The sequence below is a fragment of the Sinocyclocheilus rhinocerous genome, unplaced genomic scaffold, assembly GCF_001515625.1.
Source record: "Sinocyclocheilus rhinocerous isolate Xijiao unplaced genomic scaffold, SAMN03320098_v1.1 scaffold3527, whole genome shotgun sequence".
NCBI lineage: Eukaryota > Metazoa > Chordata > Actinopteri > Cypriniformes > Cyprinidae > Sinocyclocheilus > Sinocyclocheilus rhinocerous.
In genome coordinates this window covers 369988-389277 of record NW_015653453.1, presented here as the reverse complement: position 1 = coordinate 389277, position 19290 = coordinate 369988, and the positions used below count along the sequence as shown (strand labels likewise).

General features: G+C 37.0%; 1 protein-coding gene across 4 annotated transcripts in view; it reads left to right on the top strand.

The window, feature by feature from the left end:
- The window catches only part of LOC107715675 (uncharacterized), a 63617-nt gene that overhangs the window by 36344 nt on the left and 7983 nt on the right, over positions 1-19290 (top strand). For all 4 annotated transcript variants that reach the window (XM_016521843.1, XM_016521844.1, XM_016521845.1 and 1 more), the window contains 5 exons: positions 13082-13198; positions 17181-17361; positions 17441-17606; positions 17910-18009; positions 18959-19145. In XM_016521843.1, the coding sequence (XP_016377329.1) occupies positions 13082-13198; positions 17181-17361; positions 17441-17606; positions 17910-18009; positions 18959-19145 (751 nt within the window). The remainder of the gene's footprint in view (positions 1-13081; positions 13199-17180; positions 17362-17440; positions 17607-17909; positions 18010-18958; positions 19146-19290) is intronic.

Below are 19290 nucleotides of genomic sequence, written 5' to 3'. Positions count from 1 at the left end.
GTAGTCTCAGTCGGTCCCCTCCTGTTCTACTATTCCTAAAATCCATGTTTATGGTAAGCGTACACGCTAGCTTCTGTGCGCTTTCTAAAATCCCCATTGTGGGAAGTGTGCAGGCTAGGCACCCTGTGCACTTTTCTAAAATCCTGTGTGGTATGTGTTACACGCTCGACTTTGTTCCCATTCTCTGAGCTGGTTCTGGCCCCGGTTCTCCTTGGGCCCCACTCCACTTATGTATCTCTGGCGATACTTCTGAACAGGGCTTCCTCTCGTTAAGAGAGTCATTCTTAGGTACATGGCTATCTGAGGATATCAATGTACTACCCTGGGACTGCTCCCCCTTCTTGGGGTTTTAAGTAGTGGTCTCCCTGAGCCCTTGCCTAGACTGTGCTATCTCCCCTGCTAGGGTCATACATAGCCCACTCTCTGTGGTTTGGGCAGCTTCACAGGTAGGTTTACTAGGGGTTTTAGTTTTTGGTCCTGTAGCCCCTTTCTAGGGATATAGCTATCTGTGGATAGCTATGTGACTGAACCCCTTCCTAGGCAGTGTCCACCAGGACGCAGCGTTGAGTTCCCTAGAAGGGGAACGTCTCTGGTTACTCATGTAACCATGGTTTCCCAAGAGGGAACGTGACGCTGCGTCCCTTTGCCATGCCTTCGGCCTGCCTGTTTACATCTCCTCAGACAACTGAGTTGGTGACGTATTCAGCAGGTGCCCCTTTTATACTTTCGGGTACCCGCCTATGACGTCACGGGCCACGTGGACCAATAGGATTGGAGTTATTTTACGCATGCTTTAGGTACCGGTCACGCAGACAGTGTTCCCCAAAGTGTCCACCAGGACGCAGTGTCTCGTTCCCTCTCGGGGAACCATGGTTACATGAGTAACCCGAGACGTTTCTCCACGTTTGGTTGAGAAAGACCAACACAGACCATTAGCGATGATGCAACTCTCACCCGTCCTGGGCCAAAGCAGAGCGAGTTGGTGCGTCAGTGTCAGGTTTTTTGTGCTCGTTTACTCTTTAAACGCACTCGTGTTGATTAGATGATGAATTATCAGCGTCTGACAGCTTGAGAGTAAATGGCTTCACAGCGTGAGGATGCTGAGAGTGATTTTAGGATGATTACGCACTGGAGATGTGAATGTTTCTTCATCTGTGCTGGATGAGTGAATGAATCACAGGCCGTGAGAGCTGTGGAAATGTCCCGTCCTTTCGCTTCAGCAGGGAATTCAACATGTTGAGTTTTCACATGGTTTGCAGAAGAAAAACAAACATCTTTTCTATTAAATATAGACTCATTTGGGCCCGTTTTTACTTCTCGAGGAATTTTGTAGAAAAACGGTCCAGAGCGCACAAAGTGTTTCTGGTGATGAAAGCAGGCCGTTTTATGAAATAATTTTGTTCAATGTTGCAGAAATGTTGCATTACAAACCAACTGTTAACCATAAAAAAAGTGCATTTAACTGTAGTGTACTTCAAATTCTAAAGATATATATTTCTAAAACTGTGCTTCTACAGTATTTGTCAAAACTTTGGATTTCTGAAGGATCATGTGACACTGAAGACTGGAGTAATGATCAAGAAAAAAATGACATTTTACAATATATTAACAGAAGAGACTTCTTTCAAAAACATTTAAAAATCGTGATGTTTCCAAACTTTGACAAGTACTGTATGTTGGTATAGAAACCATATTCACTCAGAAAATTAAACGCAAAATTACAAAGAAAAGTTGCAAAGTAACATACGTGACATTTTGAAGCAGAAAAACTGAAATGTTTAATATAAAAACTGAAGTGTATTGTAATTTTATTGTACAACACACTCCAGTATTCTTTTTATATATATATATATATAATAAATTATTTAAAAAAATACACTTTGCAATAATGTCAAATTAAGTTTTAAAGTACATTTTAAATCATTATTTAAATAATCTTTTGTCATGTTTTAAAGAAGTACACTTATTTTGATGTGTTGACTAACATACTAAAGCACATGTAAAGCACTTGATTATAATTTTAATTGTAGTGTGTTATTTGATTTGACACTTAAAGTTAATGTATTTTAAATGTACTAAATTTCAATTTCATCATTACAAATGTGTAATTACAAATATATTTGAATACATGACATGCAAGTTTCAACAGAAATTACATTAAAGTATTTTAGTTGATCATAAATGCTTGCCAGTACATTCAGCAGTACTTTAACCATATTTCATAGACAATAGAATTATTAAATTACATATAAAGATGTATTTAAGTCCTACTTAATTGAGTCAAGAGTTCAGCTAATTGCATTTAATATGTAAACTATAATACATTTTCATTTAATTGCAGTTAAGTGTTGCATTCAGTTCACACTCAAGTATATTCTATTAAAGTTTATTGTTTCCGTAACAAATGCTCTTTTTTTAAAACTATGCTTAAGTGTTCTTCTTCTGCACAAGCATATATCGTGTTCCTCTCTGGACCTTTACTTACAGGCAGATGCGTCTCATAAAAAAAACCAACACCGTTTAATATCCAAACTGTGTCACTGACATCGTCATCAGGCCCAGAATCATTTAGTCTCCCTCATGTATTTTCAAACCCATACCCAGTTTCTTGATAAATTGAGACAATTGTCATTTTTGTGTGAATTATCCCTTTAAAGTGTGCGCGCGCGCACACACAGAAACAGAGGGCAGAGTGAAGTGGGCTGTGCTGGAGTGGGTGGAGCTTCAAGCTTCATTGATGTCACTGTCTGGCAGCGCTCCAGTCACGCTGGCCGAGAGCCGAGTCTGGGATACTGGAGCCGACCCGGGTCGAGAGGAGAGCCGAAGAATAACGGGAAGCTGTTATGCATCAGCAAAGCCCTGAAAAAAGTGCTCTTGAAAAAAAAAAAAGAGCAAAAGGAAAACAATTGTATCTTGAATGTACAGGAACAAAAATAGCAGGGGCGAGTGATCAGGCACCACGGTGGACATTGTTTGACCCAAACGGAGTGAGGTGGACAGCGATGGATTATGGGAGGTCTGCTATTCTGTAAACACCATTGAGGATTTCTGCAAATTATTAACATGACTGGATTGTTTCCTTCAGCACGCAGTTTCCATATTAAATAAAGAAGGCGCGTCAGCGGACGACAACACAAGATGCGGAAATCAAAATAAAGCCGTTTGCTATGAAATTGCACCTCACTACACAGATTCACATTCGTGGTTTAGATGAGATTTCACACAGAGGAACAATTAACATTAATTAATATAAATAAACATTACACCATTCAAAGGTTTTTACTGAACGGTGTAATTTATTTTTAATTAAGGTTGTTCATTTTTAATGAAGACTTTTTTATTAATACTTTAATTTATTGTTAAATTGATCAAAAGTGGCAAAGACATTTTATAATGTTACACAATGTACATAACTTATCTAATATTAATAATAATAATTAGCAATACTTTAATTGTTTTTGTGTATTTAAATTTATTTTAAAGCATTTTTTTTCTTCTTCCTCTGAACTTTTTCACAGACCACCTAGCATTTCTAGCAACCCCTTGTCTAGGAGATACAATTGAACTATTAAGAGCGAGAGAGATCATATTGGTAATTTTCTTTCCTATGGGTATTTACTCACACATGCCTCCTAAAAGTGTGATTCTCACTCGTCTTCTGAGAGCCTACAGACGCTCACAGACACTGGTCTTTGATCAGCAGAGGAAATGAAAGCCTCCTCTAACAGCGATTATTTTGTATTTGCTTGTTCGTGCTCATGGACGTCTGACAACTCGCCTTCAGTGAGACTAATTAATGTTCGTCAATCTCACGCTCACTGATGATGTTTCACAGATACACTTCACATACAGTAGATAAAACCTGGCTAAGAAAAACGGGGATCTTCTGGGAGCATTTGAACAGGAATCATGTGCTGTTGATCAAATGCAATCACTGCTTGCTTTGTTCTGATGAGACTTTAAAACATTATACACATTCATAACATTTAACACATTTCACAGAAATGCCAATTCTCAGACAATTTGTTTAGTTTTTTGTGTGAAGTCAAACATTAAGAAGTGAAGTCAGCCATTAAAAAACATTGTAATGAGAAAGACACATGATCAATGTTAATATAATTGCATTTCTTCGCAAAACATTTGTGTTTTCGTTCACAAAACTTGTGCGTTATTTCACAGAAGTATTGCGTTCGTTCACAAAATTGGCATTCTTTCGCAAAACATTTGTTCTCTCAAAGAAATATTGTTTGTTTGCAAAACAAATATTGTTTGTTTGCAAAACATTTTTGTTCTCTTGTAAGACTATCGCATTTAACAACATTTGCATTTCCTCAAAAAATATTGTGCTTATTTGCAAAACATTTGCGTTCTCCCAAATAAATAGTTTGTTTGCTAAACATTTGCATTCTCTTGTAAAACTATTGTTTTTTTGCAAAACATTTACGGTCTCTAGCAAAACATTTGCGTTCTCTATCAGAAGTTTTGCGTTTGTTCGCACAAAATATACAGTATAATATACAGTATATGAGGTGCACAGTGTTATACACATAACTTCAAAATCCAAAAATACATAACTGATTAAAAAAAAAGAAATGGCTATTTCAGTGAAAAAGTGAAGAGCCACAAAGATTGTCAGTTTACATTTTTCAGAAGATTACTTATTTTTCACTTCCAAAAATTTCAAATTTAACAGTTTTTTAATGTACAATCTTTAAACATGCAAAGACAATACAGACCAAAGAGAAGAACCAAACTAAGGGCTTGATGAGGAGCCAAACAAGACACAGGTGAACACAATCAATAAACCAATGAGTAACCATAAACAAACTAACAATGGGAACAAAGTGAACAGCGGCCTGTAGCATGAAGCGAGATGAACAAACTCAGAGTTGCAGAGTAAGTTTAGATCAGGATCAGCTGTTGCACAACATTTGGTATAAACGTTCTGTCAACTCAGGTTTGATCCAGAGTTTTTGAGGCGCACCTGAAAGTGTGACACGTGCTGCAAACAGCCAATCACACGGAACATGGAAAGCATCAGTTTGATTGACTTCTCGCGCAATTCACTTTGAAGATGAAGAGATTATGGAAAAAAAATACCATGAATTGAAACCCATTTACAAGGCAGGAATAAACACTGCTGCAGTGAAAGTTTGAGAAGGCAGCTACTGACTATATCAATGCAAGTGAATCAACTGAATTTAAATGATTTATATTACAAGGAGCTCAAAAGAAAACAAGCTTCATCAGTTCAAAAAGCTTTATATGCTGAACCTTGTATTTATATGTATATAGTTATAGCCTATTAATTTAAATGCTGTTTAATTTTAATTGTTAACTCATATACTTATATGAATATATGATATGAATTATACATAATTATAACCTATAAGATATAAATATAATAAACAAATAGCAGCAAAAGATTTGTCTCTAAAAATGTATCACTTTAAACATTCATTTGTAGTGAGAGATAAAGGGGGGTGGCTTTATTGCGTCAGGTATATGTTACTTTGCTCAGAGCTGATTGGTCCAGCTTTGGTTTGTGATCTCTAACTCAGAATAAAACCTGCTTGGGATTAGGGTAGCATAAGTTACCATGGTGACGAAACCCGCTCAAAACCAACCCACCACCTTGAGCCCTAAAACTCAAGAGTTTGCTCAAACTAAACGCGAACTTACCTGGGTAGAAACTGAAACCGGCTTCGTGCTACAGGCCACAGGAGCTAAACACAGGAAGGAAACACGGGAACCAAAGTTAACACATCATAAGAATCCACAAACCGAACACAACCATTACACGTCTATCTCTTATATCAGTTTAGCACCAGCATGGCGTTTTCATACACGCACTGAGTTTGTCCTTTATTAGCCGCATGCTGTCGCCTCCCTAATGGCTTGTTGACGGCAGCTACCGTCCGCAAATGACAGCATGTGAGAGTTGAGCACAGCGGAGTGTGTGTGTGTTGAACATAAAATACTGCTGGACTGACCGCCGAGAGCCTTGATTAGCTCAGCAGTGGGACGGCGTGGTGCCGAGCTCTTTCTGAACCTCTTCGGCCGGCGGGGGGTGAATTCTCGTGGAAACCCTGCAGGCGAACATGGCACGCCTGTGACCGATCGATTGAATAAAAGCCATGAAGAAACAATGCTTGCCTCTCCGGACGACTGCTTCAAACAGAGCGCTGAGCAGCTGAGAGGACTGATGACAGACAGGTCAACCGATTATGATTGGAAAGCTTCACTTTTGACCACACGTCTGTCTTAATTATGCTTTTAAACCGGTGGAGTTTTCCTGAAGTGTTAGAAGATCAGTAGAAGCCAGCATGTGCCTCCAATCAGCAGTTGCACTAGTCACAGAAAAACACTTCTTTGTCTTTTATGATTATTCTTACTTGAGATACTGCGGAGCCCCTGAAAGGGACATTGTGATGGAAACGAAAAACAAAAAAAAAAACGAGATGCTTTTCAATAACTTTGCGCAAAAATTATAGTACTCCACCAAGAAACATTTGCATTCTCTAACAAAACTATTGCGTTCCCTCGAGAAAAAACATTTGCAAAACATTAGCATCAGTGTTTGTTCACAAAACATTAGCATCAGTGTTTGTTCACAAAACATTAGCATCAGTGTTTGTTCACAAAACATTAACATCAGTGTCTGTTCACAAAACATTAGCATTAGTGTTTGTTCACAAAACATTAGCATCACAGTGTTTGTTCACAAAACATTAGCATCAGTGTTTGTTCACAAAACATTTGCATTCTCTTGCAAAACTATTGCGTTCCCTCGAGAAAAACAAAAAACATTTGCAAAACATTAGCATCAGTGTTCGTTCACAAAACATATGCATTCTCTTGCAAAACTATTGTGTTTGCTCACAAAACATTTGTATCCATGCAACTCATCAAATACTCTACAAATTCAGGTAAAACATCCATAGATTTAAATCAATAAAGTGAGGAAATAAAATTAATTGCCATATTAACAATGGCGTAATAATTGCCCAAGCAACATTAAACTGGATGTGGACCATTTGAACAGTCGTTTTCAAATCAATTGCCAGGTTGTCCATTGATTGTGGTCTGAGGTTGTGTTCTGAATTAAATACTAGGATACGATTTACTGCATGCAAACATTTCTACATTTTTAAAGGTAATATGCTGCATCAGTGTCACATGACCTCATCATGTTGCATTGTTTTATTCAGACAGTGGCTGGCAACCAGTTATCATCTCACAAATAGGATTTTTTTTGCATTTTTGCATTTTTAATACAATTTTTGTGTAAAAATGTCAGTATGAGTCGTATGCTGTTCTGACCACAGCCTAGGTTTGATTGCAGGTCATTTTTTGTCACCCCCATCTCTTCAGCTGTGTGTTGCAGGTCAGTGTCCTGTTGCAAGTGATTTTGTGCATTGCATCACATTTGGCCACAGGGTTTAGCTGTAATTAGCCCATCATTTCCTGCACTCATGAATCTCCAGAGCTTGACAGTCCCATCATGCTCCACTGTAAGGATGGTTCTCAGCACTCGGTGTGTTTGGTTTGCACCGCACATGACATGTTGCACTGTGGTTCAATGCGGGTCACATCAATCCTCCTCTGTAGGGTCTCATGTGGTCACCGTGTCCAGCTTGCTGTTGGGAAACTCCAGCTGAAATGTGATGCTTGTTTTTTCAGTCAGATTTATGAAGTGTGTGTGTGTGTTTGTGCCGCTGGTGTTTCATACACAGTTTCTCCATCTCTGTCACTGAGGACTGCAGGTCTTGCCGAGGTCTCATACCGTGGATTTTGTTGACTGGTGAGTCAGACTAGCTGAAGTTCTGGGCAGTTTTTTTTTTTTTTTAATTCACAGCTTTTTTCTTTTGAAAAAGTGCACTTAATCGTAATCAGGGTGCACATCAAATTACTTCAAGTATATTTTAAAACTTGTACTTTCAGATAATAATAAATCGGTTGAATATAAGTCCACTTTCATGATTGTTTCTTATTTCACACGGAAGTACACTTAATGACAAAATGAAAGTTTTACTTAAAAGATTATTAAAACATGATGAATTAAAATGTGCTTTGTAAGTACACTTATTATGATGTGTTGTGTTAACAACATAGCCTACTAAAGCACATGTAATATATTTGATTATTTTAACTGTATGCGTTATTTTAAATGCACTAAATTGCAACTTCATCATTACAAATGTGCAATTACAAATATATTTAAATTATACATGATATACAAGTTTCAGTCGAAATAACAAAAGTATATTCTAGTTTACCATAAATGCTTGTCCGTGCATTCAGCAGTAACACTTTAACAAGAGGCCTATTTTAAAGATAATAGAATTATGAAATTACATATAAAGATGTACTTAAGCCCTACTTAAGTGGGTCAAAAACACTAAAGCAGTGGTTTTCAAACCCGACCCACCCGAGGGTCACAAGACTTAAAAAATGGGTCGCCAGGATGATGCAAGGAAAATCTGTATAGGTATGTAACAAAGTTCAAGACTGTAACTTTAACAAAATAAACATTAAAATGAAAGTAAGCGACAGCCACCTCACGGCAGACTCCATCGGTCTCTGTGTTTGCGTTTTGGAGAGCTTCAAAGGTTTCTAATGACGTGTTTTTACAGCGTTGAGCATTGTAGCCAATCACAGACGTACCTGGTGATTTCTTGAACGCAATGACCAATCAGGTGTTTCAGAATCGGCGTAGTCAGAATCCACTAACCAATCAAAACGATGGAGTTTTTTTCAGTCCTAAATTCTAGGAGCAGTCCTAAAGTCTCATTATAACAAACAAAGTGCAGACACGATGTAAATAAAATATTTATTGTGCAGTGAGTGTCCCCCCCCCCCACAGACAGAGGCTTTTCTTGTGTTGCCCTTTCAAACACGCCAGATTGATGAAGCGTGTATTATTGATGTTTCATACACAGTTTCTCCATCTCCGTCAGGAGACTGGAGCTCCTTTAACACTGCCGTAGGTCTCATGGTGAGGTCTCTCAGTTGCTCTTAGTTTTGGGGCAGTTCTGGGCAAATTCACAGTATTTCTCCAACTCTGTATTTGGAGGAAGCCTTGGACATTTGCCTTTATATTTGGAACATTTCTTGGTGCACAGATGGTATATATTATTGCATGCTCTCTGAACACATGTTGATGCAGATCTACTAATGAATCCAAAGCAAACAAGGTCATTGCAATCGTTGTTGGTCTTCTTTGTAAATTACTTTTATAAATGTCTGGGTTGTTTTAACTTTGGCATTGTATGAACACGAGTTCTCCAGGGAGCAGTTAGTAGTTCTCATTTACTCAAGACTTCATTCCAGTGTTGCTCTGGTCTAGTGATGAGGAAAGATCCAGGTGGGAATGTTGACATTGTGTCTAAATATGATTACGAGTAGATTTGTTCCCAGTATGAGCTGCTCCGGGTTCGGCTCGGCCCTCTGATTTGCCTCAGATGGAAGCTCTTTTTCTAGATTCACATGGTAGTTGCTCTTAAATACTGGGACACAGATTTCACACCATCTGAAAGTCACTCAACTCAAAATATATTGTTTTAAGGATACATTAACATGATCTGGTTGATCAAATGGTTTACTGTAATTCTTGCTGGACAGCATGCTTGGACAGCCAATGTGCTGAAAATGTGCTCCCCTTCAGGCCATCCAAGATGTAGAGGAGTTTGCTGCTTCATCATATTAGGAAAACATGTAGCATTACATCACTTGCTCACCAATGGATCCTCTGCAGTGAATAAAAACGTCACAATAATCAAAGTAATCACAATAATATAAGTAATTAACACGACTCCAGTCCAATTAACATCTCATGAAGCCAAAAGCTGTGTGCTTGTAAGAAACAAGTCTATCATTAAAACGTTTTAAACTTTAAACCATTGCTTGTGGCTAAAATACAAGTCCATAATCCATAATAACTCTTCCTCCAGTGAAAAAGTGGTCTGGTGTGAATCAGGAGAGAAATATGCACAGATCAAGCAAGTCAAAAAAAAGCTTTAAACAACGTCTTGCATGATATATTTGTTTCTTATATGCACACAGCTTTTGGCTTCACAAGATGTTAGCTGATGGACTGGAGTGGTGTGGATTACTTATGGATTATTGTGATGTTTTTATCAGCTGTCGGGACTCTCATTCTGACGGCAACCATTCACTGCAGAGCATCCATTGTTGAGCAAGTGATGCAATGCTACATTTCTCCAAATCTGTTCCCATGAAGAAACAAACTCTTTATTTTCATTTTTGGGTGAACTATGCCTTAACGTAGTGATAGAGCTCACAGTGGACGGAGGCTCAGTCTGGTAGAGTCAGATGTCAACGGTACAGACACCGAACACACGTTACTCTGTTTATTCCTCCATGAAACATTCATGGCTGCCCTCCTCTGTCGACACATTCGCTGCAGGAGAGTGTGAGGTTTCTGTAGAAACCTAGTTGAAGTGCAAGCAGCAGTCGATGTGCTGTGATATCTCGGTGTTCACTGGGTCTCTTGTGCTGGGATTCACTTCAGCTCATCTTTACCCTGCTGCACTCCATGAAGTCTTGACTCATGACCCATCAGGGTTATTATGGTTCATGAAAACTAAAAATAAAACAATTTAAAAGAATTGTTACTTGAAGAAAAAAAAAAAAAAAAAAACGTATTTAAAAAAAATTAAAGCAACATTAATCATTTTAGTTTTTTCTTTATGTACTGAAATAATTAAAATAAAGTGTTGAATTTAAGACACTTCAGGCACTAAACTGCTGCAGCTTTACTTAATGCAGTGCAGACTCTTATACTGACTGACAAAATAAGCTCAAAGTTCATACATTAGATACATTAAAGTATAAGTGCATACTGTATAGTGCATCATTTGCGCAAAACTTTAGTTCAGTTGTAAACTGTGTTACCGCAATAAAGCAGGAAGCACGAGGTAAAACACAGGCTGGACCAGCAGCTGGACTTCCACTCCACAATCCAGCGCGTCTGTATTGTATGCAAAACGGCAACAGCACTACCAGACCAGCACAAATGTTTATAGTGCATGATTTCTGGGCTTCCTAATCACCGGAAAATTGCCTGTGGGAATTTCTGCCGCCTGGATCAGATTGTGTCTCATTTACTCCAGCTATATGCTGCTGTACTCCGGCGGATCTCAAACCCACCGCTCTGCGCATTCTCTACGTCTTCCTTATTTACACACCCGATTCTGATCATCAGCTTGTTAAGAAAGAGCTGCATGAACTGAACCGGATAAGAAACTTGAGAAATGTGCAGTGCTGTGGATCACTGAACCAGGATTGAATCGCTGAATTGTGCTTTTTATCTGTGGCTGTAGTTTGAGTGAAGCTCCTACAGTTACATAAGAATACTTACCTAATCACAATCACCCAGTACACTCAAGATTATTATAGTATACTAGCATTTTCTGAAGAGTGTTTGTCCATGCAAAAGTCATTGTCACGATGCTAAGGTGCAGTGGGTGGCTGCTAGGGCATTGCTAGTGGATTGCTGTATAAAAATAAATATCTCATTTATAAATATATTGTCTATATGCATTTACAATATATTTATGTATTTTTATATATTTTTTTTTTAATAAATGCAAAACAAGTTCTGAATATATTTGATAATTTTTGAACAACAAACAGTATACAGAAAATAGAAAAAAGAGAAGCAAGGAAAGAACATTTTTTTTAAATGTAAATGTTTTAAATGTTTTTTTTAATTGTATTTTTATTTTATTTTATTTACTATGTATTGTAATTTTTTTTTTAATTAATGTATTTTTTCTGATATATATTTGACCATTTTGACGCACACACACACACTACATAAACTGCATTTCAGCAAGAATAGAAAAATAGTTGTTCTTTTCCCGTTGACATATATTTTATATAGGGATGCACCAATGTATCGGCCGATAAAATCACTTTTCTGCACTTTTTGGCCATCAGCCGATTATTTAAAAACAGCCAATGATCAGGGCCGATTATCTAATGTCAATTAAAAGGTGTCGGAAAAGCATGTCACAACAAATTGCATGACAGAGATGTTTCTTGTGTTGAATTTAGGGCTGTTCAGGTTAAAGCAATAATAACGCATTAACACCTCACAGTTAACGCGGGTTCTATTTGACCCCATGAACCACCTGTAGTTCAAGCCAGGGTTGCCATGTCCATGGTTTTCCCTTCACAAAACATTTGTAATGAGCCTCCAATTTAATTATCACAAAGAGCTTTGTGCTTAATTACTTCTGATAATATCTCCGCTTTCAATTTCTGTACATTTTATTACAAATTTCAAACAATAAATGCTGTTTTGACGCTCTTAAGTGTGACGTGACATATCGCTGCCAAGCAGCAGCACAGAGCGTGAGTTTCTTCCGCTTTCATAGCGTGAAATAAACATGAATTAACATCAGAAGGTATGTTGAAAGAGACAACTTGGTGCATCATGTCTCATATAATCGGTCAATCAGTGTTTGAACCAAAAGAAAGACATAAAACAGCTTGTCTTTTAATGTTTTATTTACTTCAGGAAAGTTATCCAGTTTTAGCTATATAAAAAAAACTAAAAAACACCAGAGGGAACTTATTTACTGTTAATTATATATGTATGTATGAATAAATCTGTCATTAACAAGTTTTTATGAAAACTACCTTGTGCAAGTGAGTTGTAGGCTATACAAACGTTTTTGAGTGTGATTATTATATCTGAAAATAAATAGCATTGAATATAGTTTTGTTGTTCATTTTAACCTCTAATGTACCAAATGAGAGGGATCCCTGTATAGTAGTTGGGGAAGTTTTTTTATTTAATTTTTTATTTCCTTAAGAAATCCAAACTATCGGCAGATATCATTCTGAATAATCGGCTATCGGTATGGGCTGGGAAATTTCATATTGGTGCATCTCTATTTATGTATTATATATTTAAAGCTATAAACAAATTACATTTACAGCATAAAGCCTATTTGCAATTGGTTTAAAAAAATATTTGACTGAGCTCATTTTTTGTACCAAATGTGCTCAAACATTAAATTCAAAAACTTCCATTCTTGTATTTTCACAGGAAAAACACACAATGTTAGAACTAAACGTAACTGTGGCAAACCCTTCGGTGGTGATCATCACCTCCAGCAGCGCACAAACCATCCTGCTTCAAGACAATCCCACAGTGAACATCTATGTAAGTACCAATGCATTCAGTGTTTTCATTTGTAAATCCCGCCAGAGTTCACTAAAAATAACACAATAATAACAAATATCCAGATCTACATTTGTGGACGAGTTGCCAGCACAAAGACGCTTGCATCCACTTTATATTTAACAGGGAGTCGCATGGGAGCCGTTGGCAGGTGTCTGACAATAAAAGCAGCTACAGCTGCACACTTTCAGCTCTGTTTTGAGAGGCAATTAACCTTGTTTGTTTAGCCCGCGACCCCATGAGAATTTGCAAACAGACTTAACTAGTGTCGAATATGGATGTGCCAGAGCTCTCGAAAGAAAACGGCCCAGTTTGTTTTCTTCAATTTGTTCTTTCCACCACTGAACCTTGTTAACCTTAATTAGATTGCTGTGGAACAAAGCGCATTACAGTGCAAACCGAAAGGGAGCAAACGTTAATTTCCTTGCAAGGAGGGGAAATTCAGCTCCGCCCCAAATGTGACTGAATCCTGAGCCAGACTGCGAGATATTAAAAATGCAGTGTGTTATGATGGCCTGGGGGAGACACGCGATGTCTTGAGTCTGGAGAAACAGCATCTGTTGTTCTTGAGCATTATTATCAATGAGACGCAGTCAGGCCGGGTCAGAGAATCACTCCTGACCATTTGCAACACCAGCCTCAATCCATCACAACCTGTTCACTCAGTGTCTCAGTGAAACAACTCAACAGGCAGAGACCAAAATCTGCTTTTCAGTGTAGGTTGTTCAATTTATATATATACAGTGTATATATATATATATATATATATATATGAGAGAGAGAGAGAGAGAGAGAGAGCATATCAACACTGCTTTTAAATGTTTAATTTAGCACAAATCTCTTTCTGGTAGGATCAATATTGCATTTATGGCACACTGAATACCGTTATCATTTATCACTTACAGTATGAAAAAATATACTACTGTATTTTCTTGTAACAGTTGACAACCAAAGCAAATAATTCTGACAGATTGTGCCCAAAAATGAAATTACTTTAAAATAAGACTCTTGCTCATGATATTGGAATTATTGAGCTATTTTTGCATTGTCTATACACCACTTTTCAATTTTTTCTCTTCTGCTCACCTGCATTTATTTGATCAAAAATACAGTAAAAATTTGTGAAATATTATTACAATATATAATAACTGTTTTCTACATTAATATATGTTAAAATATAATATATTCCTGTAAAGCCTGTAATACTTTGATGTATAGAAAGTTCAAAAGAACCGCATTTATCTTTTTAACATCATAAATGTCTTTACTGTCACTTTTGATCAATTGAATGCCTCCTTGCTGTATAAAAGTACTACTTTTTAAATTAAAAAAATACATTAAATCAAATCAAATCTTACTGACCCTTAATTTTGCTCATACAGTTGTGAGGGTCAAATTGTAGTTCTTACCATTTATTCGATATATTATGCTGCAGTGAGAATGTTTTGACTATTTACTTGCATTTGCTCACTTGGTGAATGTTAATTTTGGACCTTGGCATCAATTTTCAATACTGGACTGCAAAGCAGTGCCGAATGAAATATTATTCCCTCTTCTCTCAGCATATGTCGTGTAATAATAATTCCAGGCCTGACGTATTCTGAACTGATTGTTCTCCATTCTCTTCCATTCTGAAGCTACTAACCTGATGACATGAACAGACTGAGAAAATATGATGAAAAATCGTGAGTGTCTGTTTTGTTGATGAAACTCTCCCCCGTCTGTCAGGACTCTTTCTCTGTGTGCTGTGCTTCTGTTTCCTCCTGTCATCTCAGCACAGACCTTCAGAGGATTTAAATCCAGTCATGATGCTCTAGCATGCTGTATATCCTCATTTTATTTATTTTTTTGAGCCGTAAATGTGTCATGTGACTGATAACTTTGCTTAGGGTGCAAATAACAATGCAAAAAAATCATAATCGTCTTCATTTTCTTTATGCAGAACATTTTCTTTTTCTTTTTTTCTGTTGATGTGTGGGTGAAGTGTGACCTGATGGTCTGTTCTTGAGATTCATCCATCACATCACACGTTACGGTGTGCGTCATTGGAATTGTGTCTTGATTTTGGTTGCTGTCTGTCAAGCTGCTTCCTGAGGTTTTGAAGCGTCCCATCCTCATCCAAGACAAATGCCCATCAATCTACAGACGCCCCATTGTGCTTCAGATAAACTCTTGTGTATGTGCCTTCCTGTCTCTGTATTTCCATCCAATACACATGAAAAAGTTCAATCAGCCAGAGTTCTCGCTCCAGTAAAGTCCGCTGACTCCCTCCCGCTTCACAAACACAGAGACGGCCACTTGTATGTTAACGTAGGGCTGGTGTTTTGCATTGTACATACTGCATAGTTTTGCTGACTTGAATGTTGTCAGATGTGTATATTGGCTATTTCACATCGGCTCAGAATGTGGCTCATCCAATCAGAATTTAGAATTATAAGTGATGTCACGCTTGCGGTCGCTTTGTTCTGATTGGGCCGCAAGTAATCACGTGATATTCATACCAGCAGCACAGCTGTAAATATATTGAGAACTTACATTTCTGATAGAAATCGGACTGTTAGCTTATATGTTTCTTTCCCGTCTACAATAGCGGGTCCAAAAGAAGGCAAAAGAACTGCAGGTTTTACTGAAACTGTTTTTGCACTTATGCCAGACTTGTCATTCATTCGCTATGAATAATCTGAGCTTAATATTTGTGTCGATCAAGTTCCAAATAAAAAGAGAAAATAATCAAATAAGATGAAATATATAATTCAATGTACAAAAAGCCCCCCATTACCACATTTTAGTTGCTATATAAAGCATGAATCTTAAGTAAAATAACAGATGAAATAATTTACTCAAAGCCTGATATAAGATTTTGATCAGCGCTCACACTTATCCGCACACTTTGAAGGTGACTTTTTTTCTTTGCAGTAAAGATTCATCATAATTATGTGACAATTTGAAAACTTGCGAGCAAGGTTAAAGATACGACTGTCCTAGAATTTGTGTCTGCATAATATAGAGCTCTGGCTATAAATCATGCTTCATAAATATAGCAAGGTTTGTTGCCTTGGCATCATATATATATATATATATATACACACACATGTGTGTGTGTGTTTGTTTGTTTGTTTGTTTGTATTCTGTTTTCCATACCAGCTATTCTTATTCCATTGTATTGCTGTACTTAGCATTTATTATACTGTACTTATGGCACACACACACACACACACATTGGTAATGTTGAAAACAGTTGTGCTGTTTCATATTTTTGTGAAAACTGATATTTTATTATACATGATTATATGATGAATAGAAAGTTAATTTTATTCGAAATGGAAATCTTTTGTAACATTGTACACATCTTTACTGTCACTTTTGGTCAGTTTAATGCATCCTTGCTGAATAAAACTATTATTTTCTTTTTTTTTAACTTACCCCAAACTTTTGAATGATAGTGTGTCAAGGTTTCCACAAAAAATATGAAGCAGCACAACTATTTTCAACATTATTAATAATCTGAAATGCTTCCTGAGCAGCAAATCAGCATTTGACAGTTATTTTAAGTGGTGATAATATTTCACAGTATTACTGCCTTTTTCTGTATTTTTTCATCAAAAGAGCAGAAGAGACTCCTTTGAAATATTTAGAAAACTTTTGACCAGTAGTATGGGATGGTGTCATTTTTCTTTACACTTTACTGTAATAAACGGTACATGAAGAGTTGTCAAAAGTCAAACACTGCCATCTAAGATCTCTGTGAGAAATTTACTCTGACTGTAAATAACAGGCTTTGAACAGCAGTGTGAATATTGTTATGAAAGATTTGAGATTTTCACAATATTCACATTTTGTTGTTTTCTGTGTTGTCTGCAAACAGAACTCTAGGCCTGCATGCGGAGACTGAAGCAGATTCTCCTGATGTGCTTTTATATTGTGTCTTATCCTAAAAGCAAACTCATTTGCATCCACTTTACAGGTAACATATGGGACCTCAATAACGTTTTACTTGCCAACTAGAGGAAGTCCACAAACACACGTTGCCCCGTTCACAAACAGCGATTCTGAGCTTCTCAAATGGGCAGCAGAGACATTTGGTGGAGTCACATCTTTCACCACAGCACGAGATCCCATGGCCATCACTTTCACTGGGATGAAGGGTAAGATCACGCTCTGCATCGATGTATTCGGCTCTTACGATCAGTGATCCAGTCATTGTGTGAAACTGAACTCTTACAGGAACACAGCAACCCTCAACATGTGACCTGCAGCCAGAAATAGCAGCAGATAAACAGTTCATTGAGCTGAAGCTGACACCTCCACCTGATGAGCTCAAATCATGTTACACAAAGCATTCTGGAGAACCGATTCACGTGATCAATATTCCTGATGATGTCAAAATAAGGTAAATATCACCTTGTATCGCCTACGATTGGTCCAAAATGCAGCTTCTAAACTGATTGGTAAAGTGTTTCACTTTTTCAGGTCTCTTTACTCATTATCTGTACAGTACAGGATTGAAGTTGAAGTTTTATTTATTTGTTTTTTAAAAACAGTTTAGTTTCGTCTGTCATTGTTCCTCAAGGCAGCTCACATCTTCTAAAAAAATCTCTACTATCAGAAGTTTAAGAATGAAATGTGATCACCCAATTTTTATTTGAAGTCTTGTCATGTGATAACATTGGATTAATGTGGCATTTTCTTTCAGGCATGTTTATGTGCATTTGCCATCCAAGTCTAAAGTGGTCCTGAGAGGTCCAGCAAACACTGAGTGGACAATCCACGACAATCACGAAGTCAAATTACTGGTGAGAATGACTCTGGAAGCTTATTTCAGCCACAAAATAAAAATATAAAAAAAACTTTTTTATCTAACAATTCATAGTGTATAACTCACAATTCAAATCTCTTTTCATCTCATTTATTACATTGTCTTTTTTCTTCTTCTCAGAATTCTAGTTCACATCTTACAATTTGTGAAATATGAACTCTGAGAAAAAGATCCAAATTGCGAGTTTAAATCAAACAACTCTTGTTTTTATCGGTATTCTGAGTTTACATCAATTGTGAGATATACACTTGAAATTCGGAGTTTACAATTTGCAATTATGAATTTACATATCAAAATCCTGACTTTTTTCATCTTGTGATTAATAACTCGCAATTGTGAGTTAAGAACTAAATTGTGAGATAAAAAGAGATTCAAATTGCAAGTTTAGAACTCGCAATTTTGAGTTTACATCTCGCAATTTTAGGAATTCTGAGCTTACATTTCACAATTAATAACTTAAAATTGCAAGATATAAACTTGCAATTCTGAGAAAAAAAGTCCAAAGTGTGAGTTTATTACCCACAATTATGAGCTTACATCTTGCAATTCTGACATTTACATCTTGCGATTATTAACTTGTAATTCTGAGTTAAATTACGAGTTTACATTTCGTAATTCTGTTTTTTTTTTTTTTTCCGGAATTATGAGTTTGTATCTCACAATTACTAACTTGCAATTAAAGTAAACTCTCAACTATGTGAAAAAGTCTAAATTGTGAGTTTATGGCTCGCAATTTTGAGTTTAAATCTAGCAGTTCTGACTTTTTTAATCATAATTCTGAGTTGCGTATGCAATTCTAACGAGTTAGAATTGCGAGATAACATTTTTCTGTGGCGTAAATCAACTATATAAGTACTTTTTACTAGTGTCTAACAAATAAAATGACAGGCATTCTGTATGAGCAGGTATATGTCTTTCTCTCTTAGTATAACAATCCTGTAACCTTAAATGGGATGAAGTTGCCTCCGAGGAAGACTATCTCAGATGACCCTAGAGAAATCAGGCAGACGGTGTTGTTTTACTACAACAGCACCTCCATCACCAGCTACTCTGAGATCCGTCTGAATGTGTCACACATCCAGCTGTGGATCAGGGACAACACAGACTCCTCGGGTAATTTGCTATGGATCTCCTTTCTCTCTCATTAGCCTGGGCATCAGGTTTGTTCAGCAATCCGGCCTCATTGTGCAGTTCTAGGCTGATTTTACTGGTGTGCTCTACAGGAAGACAGACAGACCCATTTGTCCATCAAAAAAAA